This window comes from Pseudonaja textilis, chromosome 8 (assembly GCF_049901715.1).
Source record: "Pseudonaja textilis isolate UNSWEBS1 chromosome 8, rPseTex1.2, whole genome shotgun sequence".
Lineage (NCBI taxonomy): Eukaryota > Metazoa > Chordata > Lepidosauria > Squamata > Elapidae > Pseudonaja > Pseudonaja textilis.
This window is the reverse complement of record NC_141997.1, coordinates 50,125,218-50,149,064: the sequence shown is the minus strand read 5'-3', so window position 1 is coordinate 50,149,064 and position 23,847 is coordinate 50,125,218. Positions and strand designations below refer to the sequence as shown.

Below are 23,847 nucleotides of genomic sequence, written 5' to 3'. Positions count from 1 at the left end.
CGCAGTGTTTGGCACAGGAGCCCAAAAAGGTTAGCCACCACTGCGCTAAAACTTACAAAGACATCCTTAAGGAATTACCGCATTTATTTTTCTTGGAAAAGGATTCACGACAATACGCTTGTTTGTAAGCTACACTGAACTGCCTTTGACCCGCGATTTAAAAAATACTGTATTTACATGGCCCCATAAAGGGGGAAAAGAAGAAACCCAGCAAACTAAAATAACAACGCTTGAGGAGTAGGTGGGCGGAAGAAAAGAAATATTCTGTACATTTTACACCCGAGACATTGTTTGAAAAAAAAACAACGATCTCTAAAAATTGCTTTTAGAGTCAGTCTTGTAAAGGAATTCTTTTTTAAACAGTTCCATATTTTCCCGGCGTCCCTTTTGTTTCTTGTCTTGTTGACAATGCAGCCAGGACGTTAGTGATCGCTCAGCCTCTGTCGAAAGTTTCGAGATTTCCCGTTTTCAAATTTCCGTTTTCTGAAAACCGGCATCTCTTCCGTTGCCTCGCCGAGCGAAGTGACTGTTTTCTCTTTGAAGATTACTTTGGCATCTTCCGGCACTTCTACAACTGGAGCGCTGCTGATCTCCTTGTTTGGAAGCTCCAAGTCGACCTTCTCGCTAAAGGAAAATGAGAAGTTGGTTGAACAAAAGCTATTTGAAAATAAATAAAACTGGCTCAGGTACGAACTGGCCTGGCCGTACATAAAAGGCATTTAACTCAAGTGTCTCCTGAAAACAGAAAGAAGATTTGCGACCAGCAAGTTTCACCAATTTTAGAACCTGCAGAGAGAGGTTTGCATAGCTCTAGCTATTAATAATGGCAGATATCAGAAGGGTGGGGGGGGAGTTATTTTGGACACAAAATTTATTTATCACATTTAGAGACCGCCTGTCTCCCTCCCACGAGTCACTCTGGGTGGTGTACAAAGTTATCTTGCTCAATAAAAAAGTTATCTTCTCGCATAAAAAGCTTCTCACTGAACGACGAGAACGAAATCCTGCCCGTTATCTGCCGTTGGGCATAAAATGAGAATTCCTCTTTTCCCCTCTCGTTCTGCCCAGAGATTTAAAATCTCTGAAGTATAGCACACGAGCAGGTGTAGGTAAAAGAAGTCAGTGAAAAGAACCAAACTTACATGTAAAAAAATAAAATGGGAATTTGCTTTTAAGATCCTGTGTCATTAAAGTGAAATTAAGTCCAGATGGATGTCAAAACTTCTGATGAGTAAATCAGCCTGAAGTGTAGGTCTGAAGTGTGTTTTAAGGGTCTGTCTCCTCCATCTAATGCCCTACTCTCCCAATTTTTCAAATGTTTTTTACTTTTAATCTCTCTCAATAGTTTATATGTCTGTGTTTATAAGATAGGTCATTGTCAATCCATCCACCATCTGTCTATCATTATCTATCATCTGACTATCTCTATCTCTTATCTATCATCTGTCTATTTCTATCCTCTATCTCTATCATCGGTTTACTTCTATTATCTGTCTATCTCTCTCTCTGTCTATCCCTACCATCTATTTCATCTCTCTCATCTGTCTATCTCTTATCTATCTCTATTATCTATCACTATCTATCTCTATCATCTATTTCATCTCTCTCTCTCTCATCTGTTTATATCTATCATCTGTCTATCTCTTATCTAACTCTATTATCTATCACTATCTCATCATTCTCTCATCTCTCTCTCTCTCTCTCTCTGTTTATTTCTATTATCTGTCTCTCTCTGTATCTCCCCGCCATTACATTCCTCTCCTCTCCCACCCCCTACTCTTTCTAAACCACCCATCTGCCCTACCGCAGTAACTGCTTAGGCAGGTTGGTATTGTAAAGATATGGCACAAACGCACAGGTGTCCCGCTGTGCCCACCTACTAAGCAAGTTCCTTGCAGAGACCAAAACGTCTTCAGCCACCTCACTTCATACTGTAACTATTAACCAGGAACCAGGGGAAAAAAGGAAAAAAAAAGAGAAGAAATGCAACGTAATTCAGACCCTGGGCTTATTCTCAGTGTCCCGCTGCGCAAATCAAGTGGTCACTGGCTTCCGGGGAGATATAAAGCAGGACGTACAATGAATCTTCTTCCGTGATTTCCTCCCATTTGCCGAAAGAGACGGGCTTCTGCGACGAAGACGAGGAGGTTTCTGCTGGAACGGATGACTTCTTCTTGCGGCTAGACTTCTCGGGGTTCACCTGTTGCCCCTCAGGGTTCACCTGCTGCCACTCGCCGTAAGGGCTCACCTTTCGGGGTCTGTTGGGCTTCCTCTGAGGAACAAGAGAGGGAACATCCTGTTTATGCAATGATGTCACAATGGAATAAAACAGGAGAGAAGAATAGCAGAGTTGGGAGGGGCCTTGAAGGTCTTCTAGTCCAGCCCACTGCTCAGGCAGGAAACCCTACACCGGTGATGGCGAAGCCCTTTTGGGCTCTTGTGCCAAAAATTGTGCACGCGCTTGCGTGCCAGCACCGAGTATGCAATGCATGTGGACACCCCCCCCCCCATGTCCCCCGCGCATGCACGCACGATTCCCCCCGCTGCTGCCCCCTTTCCTGCACTGAGCCTCCCAGCTGATTTTCGGCCCATTTGAGGCCTTTTGGCCTGCTAGAGGCTTGAGGTAAAGCCTCTGCAGGCTGAAAAATGGGCCCATTTCATCACTTCCGGAAATACAGGAAGTGACGAAATGGGCCTATTTTTCCGCCTGCAAAGGCTGCAGAGGCTTCCCTCAAGCCTCTGGCAGGCCGAAAAAGGCCTCAAACGGGCCGAAAATCAGCTGGGAGGCACGCGCATGTGCAGCGAGGTAAATTTGCATGGGGCTCGTGTGCCGGCACAAATGGCTCTGCGTGCCACCTGTAGCGCCATCACGGCCCTATACCATGTCAGAGAAACGGTTGTCCAACCTCTTCTTAAAAACTTCCAGAGTTGGAGCATTCATAATTTCTGGAGGCAATCAAGTTCCATTGATTAATTGTTGTCGCTATCAAGAAATTTCTCCTTAGTTCTAAGTTGCTTCTCTCCTCGATTTGTTTCCATACGTTGCTTCTTGTCCTGCCCTCACGTGCTTTGTAGAATAGCTTGACTCCCTCTTCTTTGGGGCAGCCTTAGCTTTGTAAGACTGCTATCATGTCTCCCCTAGTCCTTCTTTTCCTCAAACTAGACATACCCAGTTCCAGCAACTGTTCATGTGTTTTGAGCCTCCAGTCCCCTAATCATCCTGTTTTCTCTTCTCTGCACTCTTCCTTTAGAGCCTCAACATGGTTTTTACATCATGGCAATCAAAACCGGGTGCAGGATTCCAAGTGTGGCCTTACCAAGGCCTTATAAAGTGGTATTAACACTTCACGTGATCTTGATTCTATCCCTCTGTGAATGCAGCCTAGAACTGTGTTGGCTTCTTTAGCAGCTGTAGCACATGGCTGGCTCATATTTTCTGTAAGAGATTGTTCACTAGGACAATATATTATATTCTTCAGAAAAAAAAAAAGGACCCCAAGTTAAGATATTTGGATTTTTATATTCAGTGAGTATACAATCTTGGAGGTAAGAAAATCAATTTTTCAACCACTCCCTTGAATTTATTCAAGCTTCTCTCCCTAATTTTACTGATACAATTTGCAGTATTTTCTTCTTAGTAATAGCTACTAATGATACCTATAAGCTGTGTATCTTTATGCCTCTAACTGCAATCTACAGTTAGTAGCTCTACGAATGGTAACTGTAGGCTATAATTATGCTGTGTGTCTTTATGCCTCTAACTGCAATATAATGATAGACAGATCTTCCTTTTCAGGCTACCCAACTGCAGAAACTGCATGTTTGTTGCGATAGTTTACTTAATTGCACAACACATGGACAGGTTTAAGTGTAATTTCAATTGGAAACTGTGAATATCCGAGATCAAGCCTAGTCCAAAAACACTAGAGAATTTGTGGAAGTCTGGCTCTCAGACGAAACAGTTATCAACAGGCACGTAGAGATAAAGAATGTTTACATACCATTGAAAAGAGACATCAAAAAAAAAAAAAAAAACCCCAAAGGAAACAAAAAGACCTTGCCAACAATCAATACCCAGATAAATAGTTACTAAAAGCAAGATTAATACTAGACCAACAATCAAGCATAAACAATACCCAATCAAGGAACTGGGGAATATTCAAAGATGACCAATGTAGGAAACATATAAAAATTATACAGTATTAATATTTATATATTACCTTCTGGGATTCATTTTTGCTGATCTCTTCAGAAGAGTTTTCAGCTGAATTATTTATTGAAAAAGATACGAAACCTTCAGGCTTCTCCCACGTTGATACTAAGTAATAGCAAAAAAGTTATGTCACCAGTCTGGAAATGAGCTTTCTGAAAATCTGAAATATCAGAAATAAAACCCAACACGTAAAGGCCCTAACGTATGTTTCAGTGAGACTAAACTAATAAGATTAAATAAATGTTTTGTTTCACATTTCACTAACCTAAAGAAGTTCTCTTAGATCCCTACTAAAATTGCTGGACCCAATCAAAAATCAATGGTGGACCTCTGCAGCTTCTTTTCTGTTATTTCATGTAAGTTTTACGCTGTCTTTTAAAAACAGAGCCTCAATATATAAAGTAAACGATGCAATAAATGTAGAACATCGATGCCTAAAAGTAAGCAGCAGTGTCAGATGTAAGGTTTTAAGACTACATATTTGAGAGACAGGGGGAAGTGAACAAATAGTTTATTAAAGAGAACGAATGAAAGGTGGAAGGAAGGAAAGGAAAGGAGAAAAGGGAAGGAAGGAAGAGAAAAAGGAAGGAAAAGGGAGAAAGGGAAGGAAGAAAGGGAGGTGAGGAAAGAAAAGAAGGGGAAAGGGAACAAAAGGAGGGAAGGAAAGGAAAGGAGAAAGAAGAAAAGGAAGGAAGGAAAGAGAGAAAGGAGAAGGAAAAGAAAGGAAGAGAAAAGGGAAGGAAATAAAAGGGAGAAGGGTGAAGGAAAGGGAGGTGAGGAAAGAAAGGAACGGAGAAAGGGAACGAAAGGAGGGAAGGAAAGGAGAAAGAGAAGAAAAGGAAGGAAGGAAGGAAGAGAGAAAGGGAAGGAAAAGGGAGAAAGGAAAGGGGAGGAAAGGAAGAAAAGGAAGGGAATGAAAGGAAGGAAAGGAGAAAGGGAAGGAAGGAAAGGAAGGGAAGGAAGGAAGGGAGAAAGGGAAGGAAAGGAAGGGGAGGAAAGAAAGAAAGGAAGGGAATGAAAGGAAGGAAAGGAGAAAGAAGGAAAGGAAGGAAGAAAAGGAAAGGAAGGGAGAAAGGGAAGGAAAGGGAGAGAGGAAAGGAAGGAAGGTGAACATTCCTACAAATTATTTCGGGGCATAGGAAGATTGGATGGGCCACATCCATTGTAGGAGCCATTTTGTGAGAGCACTTAGGCAAATTCTCAAAATTCCAAACGTGTTTCATTGCCTTTCTGTTTCACCCACAGAAAAAAACCACTAATTGATCTGGCTCTGTGCCTTGAGTAGCGGCCCGAGTAAAACCGCTCACCTCCAGTCTCCTTGTTGTAGTAATAGGTGCGACCGCTGTCGTCGGTCCCTTCTATCCAAACAGCTTCCTGAAAAAAAATAAAGGCTAAATCAACCAGGCCATAAAGGATAATTAAAGCCTCATCTATGTCTCATTGTATGCTGATTTTATGTTACCTCCTCAGAGGTCCCATAAAGATACTTTTATTATGGCTTAACAGCAGTAACTGGGAGAGGGATCTTGGAGTCTTAATGCACAACCAGATAAATAGGAGCCAGCAATGTGCAGCCGCCGCCAAAAAAGCTAATGCAATCCTAAGTTGCATTAACAGAGGGATACAATCAAGATCAAGTGAGATACTAATATCACTCTATAAAGCCTTAGTAAGACCACGCCTAGAGTCCTGCATCCAGTTTTGGTCACCACATTATAAAAAAGATGTTGAGACTCTAGAAAAGTGCAGAGAAGAGCAACCAGGATGATTTTTAGGGGACTGGAGACTAAAACATGAAGAACGGTTACAGGAACTGGGCTTGGCTAGTCTAGTGAAGAGAAGGACCAGGGGAGACATGAGAACAGTCTTCCAATATTTGTGGGGCTGCCACAAAGAGGAAGGGGTGAGACAAGGAATAAAGGCCAGACAAGGAACAATGGATGGAACCTGAACAAGGAGAGATTCAACCTGGAAATAAGGAGAAATTTTCTGACAGGGAGAGCCATCAACCCATGGAACAGAAGTTGCCTTCAGAAGTTGTGGAAGCACCATCAATTGAGACCTTCAAGAAGAGACTGGACTGCCATCTGTCAGAAATGGTGTAGGGTCTCCCGCTTGGGTGGGGGATTGGACTAGATGACCTACAAGGTCCCTTCCAACTGTGATTATCTGTTAAATTTAAAAGTGAAACCTCCTAATTAGCCAATGGAAGCTTCCTTCCTTCTTGGAAATAATAAAATTCGATTATTGGAGAATCCAATCCAGTGGTCCCCCTAACTATTGGAAATAATGCTGTTAAATGAATGTACACGTTAGAGACTTCCGGCTGATAAATGTGTTCTTCAGATAATCGTATTCCTAATCATATCCTCACATATCAACAACCTCAAATCTGCAGATGATGCCACTCTAATGGCAGAAAGTGAAGAGGAACTAAAGAGCCTCTCGATGCGGGCGAAGGAGGAGAGCGCAAAAGTGGGCTTGAGACTCAACATTAGGAAAACTTACGATCATGGCATCCGGCCCTCTCAATTCCTGGCAAAGAGATGGAGTAGAAATGGAAGGAGTGACAGATTTTATTTTCCTGGGCTCCAAAATCACTGCAGATGGGGACTGCAGCCAAAAACTGAAAACAACGCTTGCTCCTGGGGAGAAAAGCTATGGCAAAGCTAGACAGCCTACTCAAAAGCAGAGACATCCCCCTGTCAACCAAAGTGCGTAGAGTCAAGGCTGTGGTTTTCCCGGTTGCAATTCACGGCCGTGAAAGTTGGACCGTAAGGAAGGCGGAGCGCCCAAGAATGGAGGCCTTGGAACTCTGGTGCTGGAGGAGACTCCTGCGAGTCTCTTGGACTGCAACCAGTCCATCCTAGAGGAGATCAACCCTGACTGCTCTTTAGAAGGCCAGATCCTGAAGTTGAAACTCAAAGACTTTGGCCACCTCATGAGAAGGAAGGAAGGAAGGAAGGACTCCCTGGAGAAGAGCCGAATGCTGGGAACGATGGAGGGCAAAAGAAGAAGGGGATGACAGCAGAGAAGGAGGTGGCTGGATGGAGTCCCTGAAGCAGTCAGCGTGAGCTTCAATGGACTCCAGAAGATGGTAGAGGACAGGAAGGCCTGGAGGAACGTTGTCCATGGGGTCGCGATGGGTCGGACACGACTTCGCAACTAACAACAATCCTATCCATTCAGAAGAGATGCAAGTCAACTAATTTTTCAGTGAATTTGAGAATACGTTTAAAAAAAATGAAGACACATTTTTTGCAACAGCTATAATAATAAATAAGCATTTAGTTACCTGTTGAGAATTGCAAGTGGTGTCCTGAAATCCTTCTGGTTTCTCCCACTGTGATTCTTAATAATAATAGAATATAAAAAAAAAAGACTTTAATTTGGGATCCAACCAAAACAAAAACAAAACTAAAAAACATTCATGCAGTATTAGATATAGAATAAGAGAGAGTTGGAAGGGACCTTGGAAGTCTTCTAGTCCAACCCCCTGCCTAGTCAGAAAACCCTACACCACTGCAGATAAATGGTTGTCCAACATCTTCTTAAAAACTTCCAGTGTTGGAGCATTTACAACTTCTGGAGGCAAGTTGTTCCACTGATTCATTGTTCTAACTGTCAGGAAATTTCTCCTTAGAGAATAGCTTGACTCCCTCTTCTCTGGGGCAGCCCTTGAGATATTGTAAGACTGCTATCCTGTCTCCCCTAGTCCTTCTTTTCATCAAACTAGACATATCCAGTTCCTGCAACCATTCTTCTTATGTTTCAGCCTCTAATTCCCTAATCATCTTTGTTGCTCTTCTCTGCACTCTTTCTACAGTCCCAACGTCTTTTTAACATCACGGTGATCAAAACTGACTGCAGTATTCCAAGTGTGGCCTTACCAAGGCATTACAAAGTGGTATTAACACTTTAGAAGGCTGTGATCTTGATTCTATCCTTCTGTTTATGCAGCCTAGAACTGTGTTGGCTTTTTTAGCAGTTGCTGCAAACTGCTGGCTCATATTTAATGATCGTCCTTTACGACTCCCAAGATCCCTCTCACAGTTACTACTATTGAGCGAGGTATGACGTATACTGTATGTGTACATTTTGTATTTCTTGCCTAAATGTAGAACCTTACTATTTTCCACCCTTAAATTTCATTTTGTTAGATAGCGCCCAATGTTCAAGTCTGTCAAGATCTTTCTGTATCTTAAGCCTATCTTTTGGAGTGTTGGCTATTCCTGGTAGCTTGGTGATATATAATAAAAGGATATAGAGAGGAAGAATAAATGGCTATTGTAAAATAAAGAGAGAAATCTATTGCTAAATATTACTTTTGTGTTGTGTTTTGACGGCAACTTCTATGGTTCCTGGATATGTGATTTATAAAAGGAGTTTAGCTGCAAATGTACCTCCAGATTTCGTGTTGTAATAATAGATGTAGCCTTCCGGAGAATATCCGCACACCCATTCCTTTGTTCCATTGGATGAAACCTCCTTCGTTTGTTTTTCCTTTCTCTTCTTTTCTTTTTTCTCTTTTTTCTCCTTCTTTTCTTCCTGCTTTACCAGCAAGGAAGGCGTTTCTACGGATTCTGAGATACAGAGCAGTACATTTTTAAGGCCCACCTAAGAAATTCTAAGAAAAAAATTCCTCACAGCTAAACAACCCCCACGACCACTGGAATATTGAACGTTCGATTTCAAATCTCTGAAACTCTAGCAAGGGGTGCCAAGTGGAACATGGTATAATTCAACCAACCAAGTTCTTCTAGACCCGTGATGGCGAACCTATGGCATGCGGGCCACAGGTGGCACGCAGAGCCATTTGTGTGGGCATGAGAGCCCTAGCCAAACTTATCTGCACTGCGCATGCTTGCGCCTCCCAGCTGATTTTCATCCCGTTTGAGGCTGTTTTCGCCCTCCCGGAGGCTCGAGGGAAGCCTCTGCAGCCGCAGGAGGGCGAAAAACGGCCCTTTCGGAAATACCAGAAGTGCTGAAATGGGCCCATTTTCAGCCTCCTGGGGCTCCAAAGGCTTCCCTCAAGTCTCTGGGAAGGCAAAAACGGCCTCCCCTGGGCTCCAGTGGCCCTCCGGTATTTCCAGAAGGCCCGTTTTTCAGCCTCCTGAGGCTGCAGAGGCTTCCCTCGAGCCTCCGGGAGGGTGAAAACGGCTTCAAACAGGCCTAAAATCAGCTGGGAGGCGCGTGCATGTGCAGTGCAGGTAAGGGGGCGGGGCGTGGGTGCTGTGCACGCATGCGCAGGGTGCATTGCATTGTGGGTGCCGGCATGCCTGCGCCTTTGTGCACACAACAAAAAGATTTGCCACCACTGTTCTAGACCCATGGATCTTTTCTTAAGACTTAAGTCATGTGTAGCTAGTAAGGGTGCTACCTGCAAATGATACCAAAACTGGAATAGTATCTCAGGCACTGCTCGACTTATGACCACAACTGAGCCCAAAACTTCTGTTGCTAAGTGAGACATTGGTCCACTGAGTTTTGCCCCATTTTACCACGTTTGTTAAGTGAGTCACTTCAGTTGTTAAGTAAGTTACAAGTTTGTTAAGCGAATTGGGCTTCCCTGTTGCCTTGGCTTGTCTGAGGGGATCATGTGACCATAGGACACGGCAACTGTTGTAAGTACATGCCGGTCGCTAAGCAGCTGAATTTTGATCCCGTGACCACAAGGAGGCTGCACTGGTCGTTAAGTGTGAAAAACAGTCATAAGTCCTTGTTGTGGCCTATTGGCCACCCCCACCCCCAGCAGCCAAATCAGAGGCGGCGGCAGCATGGGAGTCAGCATCAAGACAACCTGAGAGCTCCGAGGTAGAGAGAGACAGAAAGAGAGAGAGAGAGAGAGAGAGAGAGGGAGAGGGCGGTGAGGGAGGCAGAGAGAGAGAGAGAGACGGAGCCTGGGTTGTCCGTCAGCCCTCAAATGGAGAGTCAACAGCCCCAGGGTCTGGAGGTGGCTGATTAGGAAGAGGAGGAATAGCTGGGCCCAGTGCCTGGATGTACAGAAGGAAGAGGAGAGGAGAGCAGTGGAAATCTATGGGACGGTCCTTGGGACAGAAGAGCCACTGCTGCTAGCAAAGCCCCACCACTAGCTCTTGGGATAAAAGGCAGGGGACGGAGATGAATAGATGTGACAAACAACTAATCATCTCCCAGCCGGATGGACTTGTTAGCCTGCTGTGTGAGAGAGAAACATTTTGCTGGGGTCCTGGCGCTCCTAAATAAAGGAATCCTTGATTTAAATACAGAGGGTGTGTCATGTTTAGGGAGCTGGGTCATAACACACATAAACTGAATGGCATTCGCCATCTCTGATCATCCCAAAGTTGACCCAGATAATTTCAGTACCAAAGTCAAACGGTCACCAAAGAAACAGTTGCAAGTTGAGGACTACCTGTATTTTTATGGACTCTTTACGTTCGTGTCAAGGGAAGCTACTGGAAAGAAGCGAAGGATTGGGGATGATGGTTCTTCTGTTTGATAGCATCGGGGTCCTACCTGCCTTCAATCCGAGCCTTTTCAAGTCTTCTTGATAAGCCTTCGTGGCCGCTTCCTCCATGGCTGCAAAGTCCTTTGCCATTTTTTCGTCCGCTTTCGCCTTGTCCAAGCTTTTCTGTTTAATCTGTAATTTAAAAAGAGGAGGGAGCAGGAATGCGTGACGCAGGGTTTCAAACAACAACATTCCCTTCAGGATGAAGGAGGTGGCTTTGCGTTACCTCGCTAATTTTCTTCGCCACATTTTCCTTGTGGTTCTTTCCTCTTTCGTGGAAATCGATGCTCTGTAAAAGAGAAAAAGGAGATGATCCTAAACTAGGGACAAATTTAAACTTTACAACTATGTGTAAATACTGAAGCTAAGCACATCTCCCTGAGGCAGCTGAGGTAAATATTTCAAATCCTTCAAATCCTGTTTGGAGAACGTCTATCCCGTCAAAGAACCTGACCAGGAATGGTTTCAACTGCAATCAAATCAATGATATTTTATTCCTGCAGGCACTTTAGGTGATTTTAAAAGATGCCCTAAACCGTATAAATTTGTATGAGGAGTTTTTCAGCTCTTAAATAAAGGTGTCACTGAAAAGAACAAGCAAGGCTCCAAATTTAACCCCAACAATCCAGATCCAACTAAATCTGAAGATATAAAACATTAAACACACAGGCATTAGTTTATATTGCCTGCATTTATTCTATTCTGCCAGCCACGGGAAAAAGGCTGGGAAACAAACAACATATCAAATGTTGACCCTCTGATGAAACTTAAATTTAAAATGTTATAATCCAAATCCCAGAAACTTAGATTTTATCAGAAATCCATCGTACCGGTTTGTTGTCTGCTATCCAGCACTTGCAATAATCACAGAATTTCTTGGGCTGAGATTTCCAGTAATCGGCCCTGGAAAAAAAGATATTGGAAAGAAAACTATAGGACTTTTTAAAAATAAGAAAAAGATCTAATGGTCGGTCCATCAAGTTTATTTGCCCTTTGACTTTACCTGTTTTTTTGTTTTCTTTTAAATTAATTAAAAAGTATGCATGTATGTATGCATATGAACACACACACACATATAATTTTTGTCAGATGTGATGTTGTGATGAACGTGTATTTATCCCAAGCATGTTTAAACTCCGTTTTTGATCGATTGACCTACTATCTCTACCAGAAGTTGGTTCCAAGCTTCAGCTGCTTTTTCTGTAAAGCCGTACTTTCTAACATGACTTTTGAACTTCCTTCCTGTCAGTTTCAGGTTGCGCCTCTATGTTCTTGATTTTTGCTTAATATTGAAAATACTGTACTTGTTATGTATTGTACTGTATTATGTTAGGCTGTTATTAATTATATTATGTTACGCTGTTAGAGTGTGTTAATAGCAATATACAAAACACTAATGCTCTAATGGTCATTTGGAAAAATCCTTTCTTAGTGAGCACCTAGAAGCCAAGAGGAACATACGTGCTAAATTTCAAGTTTGTAGGCTTTATGTTTCTGGAAATTTTTGATGATGCGCGAGTGGTCTTTTGCTTTTATATATATATAGATTATAATTATATGTATATTAGGCTGTTTATTATGTTACATTATTATATTTATATATGATACATTACATTACATTACATGACATGACATCATATATTAGGTTAATATGTTATATTAGGCTGTTGTTATATATTATATTATGTTAATTTTATATTAGGCAGTTATATTAGGGTATTAGGTTATATTAGCATTTATTATATTTATATTATATGATGTATTACATTATATCACATCATATAATACAATTATATTAGGCTATTATATTGTGTTATATCAGGTTGTTGTTACATATTATATTATGTTAATATTATATTAGGTGTTACATTAGGCTATATTAGGCTTTTATTATATGTATGTTATATATATATAAAACATACTAATTGTATTGTTATATTACCTTATATTTACATATTACTATCACATATCATAGGTCAACTAAACTAGATTATGAAACAATTGTAATCATAAATACATTATTCTATTATAAAACCACTGAAAGAAGCTTATCCATTATATTAATATGTTAGGTTTTTGTTATATTTATGTTAATTACATTTATAATACATGTATATGACATTATATCACATCATATAATAGAATTATATTAGATAATTATATTGTGTGATGTTATGTTATATTAGGCTATTATATATTATGTTAATATTAGGCTATGATATTATGTTACATTAGGCTATATATATATATCTATATGTGTATATATATATATATCTATATGTGTGTATATATATATATATATACATACACACACACACACATACATACACACTCACACATGTACATATATACATATACATACATACATACATATATATATATATGGTATTCAGCTTTATTCGGGTATTTTCCCACGTCATTATACTTGTGCTTTTAAAGTTGTATTATATATGTATGTATGTATATATGTATGTATGTATGTATGTATGTATGTATGTCATTCGGCTTTGTTCTGGTATTTTCCCACGTCATTATACTTGTGCTTTTAGAGTTGTAGCAACGTTTCGGCAGAATCTCATCTGCCATCATCAGGCTTTTGTATTGTATATTCTGTATTATTCTGTATTATTCTACAATACAGAAGCCTGATGATGGCAGATGAGATTCTGCCGAAGCGTTGCTACAACTTTAAAAGCACAACTATAATGACGTGGGAAAATACCAGAACAAAGCTGAATGCCATACATACATACACACATATATATTATATATACATGCATACATATACATACATACACACATACATACTATGGCATATCAGCAAATTATAAAAGCAACTGTAATCCTAAATACATCCTTCTATGATTAAAACCATGGAAAGAAGCTTCACATCCATTGTGTCCCTAGAGGGGGAAAACACCGGTCCAAAGTCCTCCCCTCAACCCAATTCAAGAGGCGGGGGGCGAGGAAGGGGCCGGGGATCGGAGAAGGGGCGAGACACCCCACTCACATGGCTTCCCTTCCCGGGCGGAGGAGGAGGCGGCGGAGGAGGAGGAAGGGCAGCGACGGCGCCCGCGGCCGACCAGCCGAAGCAGGAACTGGAGGACCGCGAAGGGGCGGCGCGCTTTGGTGACGTCACGACCGCGCCGCGCTCGGGGGGGGAGTAGGAAGAAGAGGAGGGGGACGGCGGCCTGGCAGGGCCAATCCGGGCGGCGTTCTCGTCCCTGAGGCGGAGGGGGAGGCCGGCGCTCGGCGGCGTCTCGGGGCTTTCCAGGCCGGGCTCGCTCGGAGTCCTCGGGCCGGGAGGCGGCGGGCGAGTCGGCGGCGGGTCTTCCTTCCTCTCGACCTGCCCCTCTTCCGAGAGTCTACCCCTCGACACAACAGCCTTGCGAGGTAGGCTGGAGCGGACCGGCGGGAGGCACCGGGGAGAAGAAGCGGGCAAGGCTGCGGGACGCCGGACGCCCTTGGGGGGCACAGAGGCCCCAAAGCAGCTTTTCTGAAACCCCTGAAAGAGCCCCAAACTCTCCCCTCCCCCCCCATTCCTGGCTGGGGGATTCGGGAGCCCTCGGTCCCCAAATGGGGGGACACAACCTGCAGAAAACTCACTAAGCTCATCCCATAAATAGGCTGGAAGGGCTCGTTTTCTTTCTTTCTTTCTTTCTTTCTTTCTTTCTTTCTTTCTTTCTTTCTTTCTTTCTTTTCCTCCCTCCCTCCCTTTTCTCTTTCCTTCCTCTCTCTTTCTTTTCCTTCCTTTCTTCCTTCCCTTTCTCTTTCCTTTTCTTTCTTTCCCTTCCTTCTTTCCCTTTTCCTTCCCTTCCTTCCTTCTTCCCTTTCTTTTTCCTTCCATCTCAATCCTTTCTTTCTTTCTTTCTTTCTTTCTTTCTTTCTTTCTTTCTTTCTTTCTTTCTTTTCCTCCCTCCCTCCCCTTTCTCTTCCTTTCTCTCTCTTTCTTTTCCTTCCTTTCTTCCTTCCTTTCTTTCCTTTCTTTCTTTCCTTCCTTCTTTCCTTTTCCTTCCCTTCCTTCCTTCTTCCCTTTCTTTTTCCTTCCATCTCAATCCTTTCTTTCTTTCTTTCTTTCTTTCTTTCTTTCTTTCTTTCTTTCTTTCTTTCTTTCTTTCTTTTCCTCCCTCCCTCCCTTTCTCTTTCCTTTCTCTCTCTTTCTTTTCCTTCCTTTCTTCCTTCCCTTTCTCTTTCCTTTTCTTTCTTTCCCTTCCTTCTTTCCCTTTTCCTTCCCTTCCTTCCTTCTTCCCTTTCTTTTTCCTTCCATCTCAATCCTTTCTTTCTTTCTTTCTTTCTTTCTTTCTTTCTTTCTTTCTTTCTTTCTTTCTTTCCTCCCTCCCTCCCCCCTTTCCTTTCCTTTCTCTCTCTTTCTTTTCCTTCCTTTCTTCCTTCCCTTTCTCTTTCCTTTTCTTTCTTTCCCTTCCTTCTTTCCCTTTTCCTTCCCTTCCTTCCTTCTTCCCTTTCTTTTTCCTTCCATCTCAATCCTTTCTTTCTTTCTTTCTTTCTTTCTTTCTTTCTTTCTTTCTTTCTTTCTTTCTTTCTTTCTTTCCCCCCTCCCTCCCTCCCTCCCTTCCCTTTCTCTTTCCTTCCACCTCGATTCTTCCTTTCTCTCTCTTTCTCTCTTTTCCTCCCTCCCTTCCCTTTCTCTTTCCTTCCACCTCGATTCTTCCTTTCTCTCTCTTTCTCTCTTTTCCTTCCTTCCTTCCCTTTCTCTTTCCTTCCATCTCGATTCTTTCTTTCTTTCTTTCTTTCTTTCTTTCTTTCTTTCTTTCTTTCTTTCTTTCTTCCTTCCTTCCTTCCTTCCTTCCTTCCTTCCTTCCTTCCCTTTCTCTTTCCTTCCATCTCGATTCTTTCTTTCTTTCTTTCTTTCTTTCTTTCTTTCTTTCTTTCTTTCTTTCTTTCTTTCCTAATCTTAACTCTAACTTACTTTCTTTCTTTCTTTCTTTCTTTCTTTCTTTCTTTCTTTCTTTCTCTCTTTTCTTTCCTTCCTTCCCTTTCTCTTTCCTTCCATCTCGATTCTTTCTTTCTTTCTTTCTTTCTTTCTTTCTTTCTTTCTTTCTTTCTTTTCCTTCCTTCCTTCCTTCCTTCCTTCCTTCCTTCCTTCCTTCCTTCCTTTCTTTCTTTCTTTCTTTCTTTTCCCCCCTCCCTCCCTTCCCTTTCTCTTTCCTTCCACCTCGATTCTTCCTTTCTCTCTCTTTCTCTCTTTTCCTTCCTTCCTTCCCTTTCTCTTTCCTTCCATCTCGATTCTTTCTTTCGTTCTTTCTTTCTTTCTTTCTTTCTTTCTTTCTTTCTTTCTTTCTTTCTGTCCCTAATCTTAACTCTAACTTACTTACTTACTTTCTTTCTTTCTTTCTTTCTTTCTTTCTTTCTTTCTTTCTCTCTTTTCTTTCCTTCCTTCCCTTTCTCTTTCCTTCCATCTCGATTCTTTCTTTCTTTCTTTCTTTCTTTCTTTCTTTCTTTCTTTCTTTCTTTCTTTCTTTCCTTCCTTCCTTCCTTCCTTCCTTCCTTCCTTCCTTCCTTCCTTCCTTCCCTTTCTCTTTCCTTCCATCTCGATTCTTTCTTTCTTTCTTTCTTTCTTTCTTTCTTTCTTTCTTTCTTTCTTTCTTTCTTTCTTTCTTTCTTCCTTCCTTCCTTCCTTCCTTCCTTCCTTCCTTCCTTCCCTTTCTCTTTCCTTCCATCTTGATCCTTCCTTCCTCTCTCTCTCTTTCTCCCTCCCAAGCCGCCTAAAAACTCCTCTCCCTCCTGGGAATTTCAGGCTTGAACTATCCAGGAGGAACTCCCCAATTTTCCAGCCTGCCTTGAGAGGGTCTGGGATTTCGCAACAGCCCTAGATGATGATGATTCGATTATAAAACCTAAATCGTTGCAATAAATCCACACAGGACAGATTGAAAGCAAAGCCTGGGAGCTGTCCGTCCGTCCGCCTGAAACTTGGTTAAACTTGGGTTGCTTGCATGCACGGTTTGCTGTAACCATTGTTAGGGAACAAGCCATCATAGTCTGCTTTCCACGTCACGCCGCACTAATCTAAAACCAGTCAGGCCACATAGCTTTGTGAGTGTCTGATTCAGGCTTCTGGGATCTGACTCACTGCAAGGGTGGTGCAATTCAGACATAACATTTGGGTGGGGAAAGGGGTTGTATTGAGAGGTTCGCAGATGTTTGGGGGTGCTTCTTCCTTACAGTCCCTTTTGCTGCTGAAATTTGCGGGTACACGCATGCTGTTTCTTCTTGTGTAAATCAGTTTTATCATGTTTTGATCCGATGCTGCTTGCTTTGCCAAAAACCCAACCTATCAGCCATTCACTCACTTCAAAAGTCAGAATTTAGCCCAGGGGGAAAAAGAAAAAAAAACAACAACTCTCCTATCATTAAATCTCGTTTTCACATGACAGACGGGATGCCTCGTCTTTCTCTCCCTTTAAGGACTCCGGTTTTAGCCAAGAAACTTCGGCCTTCTTTCTTTTAAGTTGACTTTAACCTAAAATCCAGTTCCTAAATTTGGGGTTTTCTTCGGTATCTGAAGCAAGGTGGCTTGTAAGCCTTTATTTGAAGATGCCTTATTTCAGTCAAAACGTGGTTCAGATCCCTCAATTTATCCATGGACGTTGTAAGCTGTAGATAGTCAAAACAGGATAATTTGTTTTTAATTTTTTCCCCCTTGCAATAGAAGTTTTTCTGGAAGAGATGCTTTATTCCAAAGCTCTTACCGGCTCCTCCCTTTAACCGTAGTTTACAATTATGTGGTGAAGCCAGCTCTTAATGACAGCATAATACAAGTAGTCCTCAACTTACAATGGTTCGTTTAGTGACTAAAGTTACAACGGTATTGAAAAAAAAAGACTTACGACTATTTTTCACATGACTATTGTGGCCTTACGGTGGTCATGTGATCAAAATAAAGATACTTGGCAACTGGCATGTACTTATGACGATTGCAGTCTCCCGGTGACCTTCTTTTGGCAAACTTCTGACCAGTCAATGGGGAAGCCAGGTTCACTTAAACAGTCGTGTTTCTAAGTGAACAACTGCAGAGGTTCACTTAACAGCCATAGCAAGAAAATTCCTAAAACAGGGCAAAACTCACTGAACAACTCTCTCATTTTAGCAACAGAAATTTTGGGCTCAGTTGTGATCGTAAGTTGAGTACTATCTGTAAAATAGTCTGAAATAAGCATTTTAGTCTTCAATAAGCAGTTGTCATTGAAACTGTCATATCCCTGTCAGAATCTGATTCGGAGAGGGAGGCTGAGCAGCTGACAGGGAGTGGGAGTGTAGCTCTGTTGGCTGTGGAAGAAACTGGGGAAGGGCAAAGTCCATCTGGGCAGAGCAGGGGAGAGGTAGAGTAAGGGAGAGAGAATTCAGAGACAGTTCCAGGCCCACCCCCTCTTCATCCTGGGGCATGCAGGGAGGAACGGAAAAGGGAGCAACGTGAGTCGCTTGGCTTACTGGGGGAGGAAAGGGCCCTGATTCCCTTCATTAGCTGCAGCTGGGAAGACTGTTTAAAAAGGGAAGTTGCGCACAACAAAGTTGTTGGGAGCAAATCGTGAATTATCTGGTATTGTCGAGGCTTATCTGTGCTCCTGGTGTCTTCCCAACTGGGCGTGTTTTGCTGGCCTTTCAAGTCTGCAATTCCTTTTCCTGCCCTGTCCAGTTAATTGCTGCAGCGTGGTTTGTGTGGATTTTTATTTACAGTTTATATTTACTTTGTTTTCGGATTGAATATCCTCCACTTAAAGACTGTTCTTGGGAGAGTTTTTTCTCCAGCCGAAGGTAACCTGGACATTTTGGGGGCAAAGTTGGAGGTATTAAAGGGGCTTTTCTTACTTATGTGACTGGGTTGCCTTTGTGCCACGCCCCTTTGGGTCATCACCGAAACTATGTCTCCGCATGTTAAATGAAATCCTGAACCCAAAGTCATAAAAATGTCTGGTTTCTAACATTTGGTAGATGCCGTAAAATGGCTAATTATGAGAAAGCATTCTAAAAAACAGTGGGACCTCCGGTTTTAGGAGGAACGTAATACGTGTATTTGTGAGGTTAAATATTACAAATTTTCACTCACAGTTATCGAAATGATGTGAAGTGTTAATACCACTTTATAAAGCTTTGCTAAAGCCTCACTTGGAATATAGCATCCAGTTTTGATTGCCACGATGTAAAAAAGATATTGAGACTCTGGAAAGAGTGCAGAGAAGAGCAACGAAGATGATTAGGGGGCTGGAGGCTCAAACATATCAAGAACGGCTGCTGGACTTGGGTTTGTCTAGTCTAGTGAAGAGAAGGACCAAGGGGGTGACATGAGAGCAGTCTTCCAGTATTTGAGGGGTTGCCCCAAAGAAGAGGGAGTCAAGCTACTCTCCAAAGCACCTGAGAGCAGGACAAGGAGCAATAAGGATGGAAACTAATCAAGGAGAGAAGGAAGGAGGAAGGACTGAGGAAGAATTTCCTAACAGTGAGGACAATTAGCCAATGGAACAGGATGCCACCAGAAGTTGTGGGTGTTTCATCACTGGAGACTTTTAAGAAGAGACTGTCAGCCGCTTGGTCTCCTGCTTGAGCAGGGGGTTGGTCTAGAAGACTTCCAAGGTCCCTTCCAACTCTTCTTTTTCCGTACTCTAATTGTCAAAATTGCTGCTTACCCAAAGTCTACCCAAAGCTTGGTATACATAGTTAATCATAAAAAAATAGTTATACTATTAATCTTTTTTTGTACAGATACGATGCAGAATCTCGTTCTGGAGATACAAAGTTTTACCCGATTGCTCTGTTTCCTCCTCTTTTGATCTTACATTCCCTTCCAACTCAGTCATTCTCTATTCTGTCTCCCTCTGTGTAACCCCAACCACGCTATATAATATCTCCACAATGTCATAATGTCATATAGGTTCGTAGGGCAAGCTGTTCATTGAGCGATATTCATTTTGCTAACAAAACAGTTGTGTTTTGTTCCAGCTCTGTTGCCAAAGAGGCATAGCCCTTTTTTAAAAAATGACCTCATCCCAAGGTCAACTTTTAAAGATAAATGTACGCTAATTATATTTTCAAAACAGTAAAATGTACACTGTGATAAGAGGAAGTGCATTGTCACACAAAGCTTCACAAATAAACTATTTACTGGTACTTGAAAGCCCAAACTGGACGTTAATACTAGCAGGCAGTTTTTATTTTATGGCCGAACAAAAGGAGAATAGGATGTATGTATCTTTTTATGGCAGTAGGAAAGCTTATATACCTATATACTGTATATCTATTTTCCAGAGACTTATTTTCTTTCAGATCTGATCCCATTCTCTACCCAGATGCTACTATGCATATAAAAGTCCTATCCTAATCCTTAGTCCATAATTTCATTATTTTGTTGTGTCGGAACCACTGCCATCAAGTGGATGACTATAGGTATTGAACCATATGGATTTTGATTTAAATTAGCTTTTGCATTTCCCAAGCAAATGCAGGTCACTGAATTTCCTGGTATTTATGGCGAGTTCAGAAAGCGGCCTGTGCAATCCTGAAAGCTGATTTGAATAGCCAGGAATGTGTGCATAATTTAAATACTTGAAATTTTTGAGGGCCTCTTTATGCTAAATAAGACGGTGTTTAAGGTGTTGGGATTACGAAATCTTATAGGCTTTCATTTGCATGAAAGTAAACAATTCCATCGTTGCAATAATTTAAAATAGTGTATTTGTCTGTTGGGTTAGTTTGAATGGAGCAGATATAGTATTATTTGAGCATCACATACACTGTTTCCATAATAATATAAATTTGTTCGATTAATATGAGGTGGGTTTTTTTTCATATATTTCTAAGAAAAACTTCCTGTTGCAGGCCAGTAAGTCACTGCTTTAGTCTCCTAACCAGACACATTTAGGAAGCTTTTAAATTTCTAGAATATTCACTACTTTTGCTACAGTTGGCAATTGCAGAGATAATAAACAGCCATAAAGTCAAATAATTACTAATAGTTTAATGCCTCTGCATTTTTATTGTTAATCATTTTGGCGGACATTTTTATTTTATTTTTCTGCAATTTTTCCAGTCTTTTGATTAGATGGGATGGCGAATCTGTCTCAAATTGTCCAAGTGCAGATTTAACATTATCACAGTATCCCCTGTGCTTTTTCCCAATTAGTTCGAGCATGGGATGTGCATTTTTACAGCTGTTGCACATCAATTAGTGCAATGTTATTGAGCTACCCAGCGTAACTGCACTATCTCTTTCCTGACCAGTGATTAGCAACTGTTAACCTTTCGATGGTTAGTCCTCAACTTATGACGCCAGTGGAGCCCCAAATTATTATTTTTTAAAAAAAATAAATTTTGGTAATTTTCTATTTATTACATTTCTTAGTATTTAATAATCATCATGTTGTCTAGGTATTTAAATTGCTTAACAATACAGATTCCACTCTTACTGTCCACCCACTTTTTTCCAACCATTGGTAAAATAAGTTCCATGTTTAATGATATTCTGTGTCTTCTTTCTGCTTGATTTTCAGTGTAAGTCTGTCCATTCCTGCACAATCTAATATCTTCTTAATTATCTCTTCCTCTTGCGGTGTCCCTTCATCTTTCCAATATTGTGCCAAGATAATCCTCGCTGCTGTTAAGACATGCAATACTAAATGCATACTTTCCTTATCAATGTTTTCTGATATCATCCCAAATAAAAACAGTCCACGTTTGAAAGCTACATGTTTCCCTACTATGTTTTCTAGCCATCTGTGTATGGGTGGAAATTTCTCTTGCTTAAGCGAGACGGTTGTTAGGTTGAATTTTGCTCTATTCTACGACCTTCCTTGCCACCGTCGTTACAGGAATCGTTCCGGCTACGAAGTTAGTAACCTGGTTGTTAAGTGAATCCGTGTTCCTCTATTGACTTCACTTGTCAGACGGTCACAAAAGTAAATCCCTTGACCCCTGGGACATTGCGACCGTCACAAAAATGAATCGGCTGCCAAACTTTTGAATTTTGATGGCGTAACCTTGGGGATGCTACCACGGCATGAAAAACAGCCCTAAATCACTTTTTCCAGGACCGTTGTAACTTTGAAAGGTCACTAAACGAACAGATGTAAGTCAAGATTGCCCTTGTACAGGTTGCCCTTGACTTAGCGGTCCATTTAGTGACGGTAAAAAAGGTGACTTAATGACCACTTTTCACACTTACGACCTTTGTGGCATCTGCACGATCATGTCATCAAAATTCAGAGGCTTCAGAAGCGATTGGCTCATACTTACGACCGTCGCTGTGTCCCAGGATCCCCTTTTGCGACCTTCTGAGAAGCAAAAATCAGTGGGGAAGCCACTGATTTTCACTTAAGAATCATGTTATTAACTTACCAACTGCAGTGATTCACTTAATAACTATGGTAAGAAAGGTCGGAAAAACTCACTGCACCAACATCTCACTTAACGACAGAACTGTTGGGCTCAGTTGTGGTCGTAAGTCAAGGATTACTGTAACCCCTGCCTTCTTAGCCCAAGGACCCTGAGTTTGCACATAGGCCTTAGGCAAGGAGCTCTGATTATTTTGGAAATCAAAAGTATATATTCCTGTTGTTTGTATGTTTGTTGTTGATCTGTTGTCTGTATGTTTGCTGACATTATTACAATAATCTTTTAAGTTGCATTTGCTTATGCATATATTTAGAAATATGATAATAAATATTTGGAGTTTTCCTGGTTAGGGTTTTGTTTCTACGAAATGATTTTTTTTTTTTAGCGGAATAAAAACATAAAGATGCCGTAAGAATCCAAATTTGATGAAAAATGTTTGCACTGAGACATCAGCTAAAGTATAAGGCTAATAAATACCGAGTCTTGTAGGTTGTATTTCTTGTGCATAGCAGGTTTCTGTTGGAATGGTTAGGTTTTGATTTAAACCGTGTGATTTAAGGTGCATCTATTCACATTTTGGCAATTGGGACTGGAAAATCTTGAATTATTTCAGATATATGCTTTCCAGTGTCCTTGGGGACTGGAGCGAGTTATAAGTAGACCAATAAATAAACTTCACTGAAGTTTTTAACCCCTCAATAACAGGCGTTTCCATTGTTCCATGGTTACCCTGTCTCTGAAATATTTGCTAAGTGTAGATAACAATATATCTAACAACAAATGCACAATTTGTGGTTATTCGATCGCTGTATGCCATCCAGAATCGTGTTTTGTGATACGGGTTTATAGAAATTGGATTAATAAATAGTAAATAACGGTGTCTTCATAGCTCTTAAGGTTATAAAAAAGCATTAAAAGTACATTCATGGGCATCTTAAGAGGTGACACCAGGGACTGTGTAGTGACTAATACCTGTATAGCCTGAGGAAAATTATGAAAGTAATCATAATCTTCTTTCTTTTTTGTTGGAACATGTTAGTGTGGTGATTTCTGGTAGTTTCCTTTCACCCTGCAGACTCCAGATTTAATAACCCGAAGCTTTAAAATTCCTGGTGAGGTCACCTTGATTACCTGGTTGTACAGGCAATCCTTGACTAACAACCACAATTGAGCCCGGACTTTTCAGTTGCTAAGTGAGACAGTTCATTAAGTGAGCTCTGCTCACATTTTACAACCTCTCTTGCCCCGGTTCTTGGGCGAATCACCACAGCTGTTAAGTTAGTAACTTGGGTTGTTAAGCGAATCTGGCATCTCCCATTGACTTGGCTCGTCAACATGACCCCGGGAATGCTGCAACCGTCATAAGTACATGCCAGTTGCCAAGCCTCTGAATTTTGATCTTGTGATCATGGGGGATGCTGCGATGGTCCTAAGGGTGAAAAATGATCCTAAGTCACATTTGCCATCGTAACTTTGAACTTTCATTAAATGAACCATCGTAAGTCGAGGACTGCCTGTGATTGGGAAGGCGATATTGAGCATTTTTTTAAAAAAAATATTTCTTGCTGCACCCTTTGGGCAGCCAATAATATTTTTATGGCCACTGATAATGGCGGGTTGCCAGGTGACCGTTGGAACGTGATGTTTTCAACATCTCTGCTGCCATCTTACCTAGCAGGCTTTATGTATTTTTACAGTTTGCCCAGTTTAAGTTCACAGACGCCGTTTTTCTACAGCTAAGGATGGATGGAGGCAAGCTCTTTGAATATGGGCAGTCCGTTTAGTGTCCGTTTGAAGTAAC

General features: G+C 41.4%; 2 protein-coding genes across 3 annotated transcripts in view; one reads left to right on the top strand and one right to left on the bottom strand.

The window, feature by feature from the left end:
* Positions 1 to 66: 66 nt before the first annotated feature.
* WBP4 (WW domain binding protein 4) lies at positions 67 to 13,855 on the bottom strand. 2 transcript variants are annotated; one of them, XM_087938053.1, is made up of 10 exons: positions 13,714 to 13,855; positions 11,534 to 11,606; positions 10,930 to 10,992; positions 10,712 to 10,835; positions 8,617 to 8,796; positions 7,509 to 7,564; positions 5,521 to 5,587; positions 4,221 to 4,318; positions 2,079 to 2,272; positions 67 to 624 (listed from the first exon to the last, which is right to left on the bottom strand). In XM_087938053.1, coding segments are annotated over exons 1-10 (1,059 nt in total). In that variant the 5' UTR covers positions 13,716 to 13,855; the 3' UTR covers positions 67 to 422. The 2 variants fall into 2 exon arrangements, with proteins under 2 accessions (XP_087794179.1, XP_087794180.1); XM_087938054.1 differs by having other exon boundaries at positions 2,002 to 2,272; positions 13,714 to 13,848.
* Positions 13,856 to 13,868: 13 nt separating this feature from the next.
* ELF1 (E74 like ETS transcription factor 1) overlaps positions 13,869 to 23,847 on the top strand; it is an 88,728-nt gene continuing 78,749 nt past the window's right edge. The window contains exon 1 of the mRNA XM_087938048.1: positions 13,869 to 14,096. The gene's annotated coding sequence lies outside the window, so the exon portion shown is untranslated. The remainder of the gene's footprint in view (positions 14,097 to 23,847) is intronic.

Coding starts and splice junctions, on each gene's coding strand:
- WBP4 (XM_087938053.1), bottom strand. Junction 10,993..11,533: donor GGATAGCAGACAACAAACCG/GTACGATGGATT, acceptor TCTCTTTTACAG/AGCATCGATTTCCACGAAAG. Junction 2,273..4,220: donor GCAAAAATGAATCCCAGAAG/GTAATATATAAA, acceptor CTTGTTCCTCAG/AGGAAGCCCAACAGACCCCG.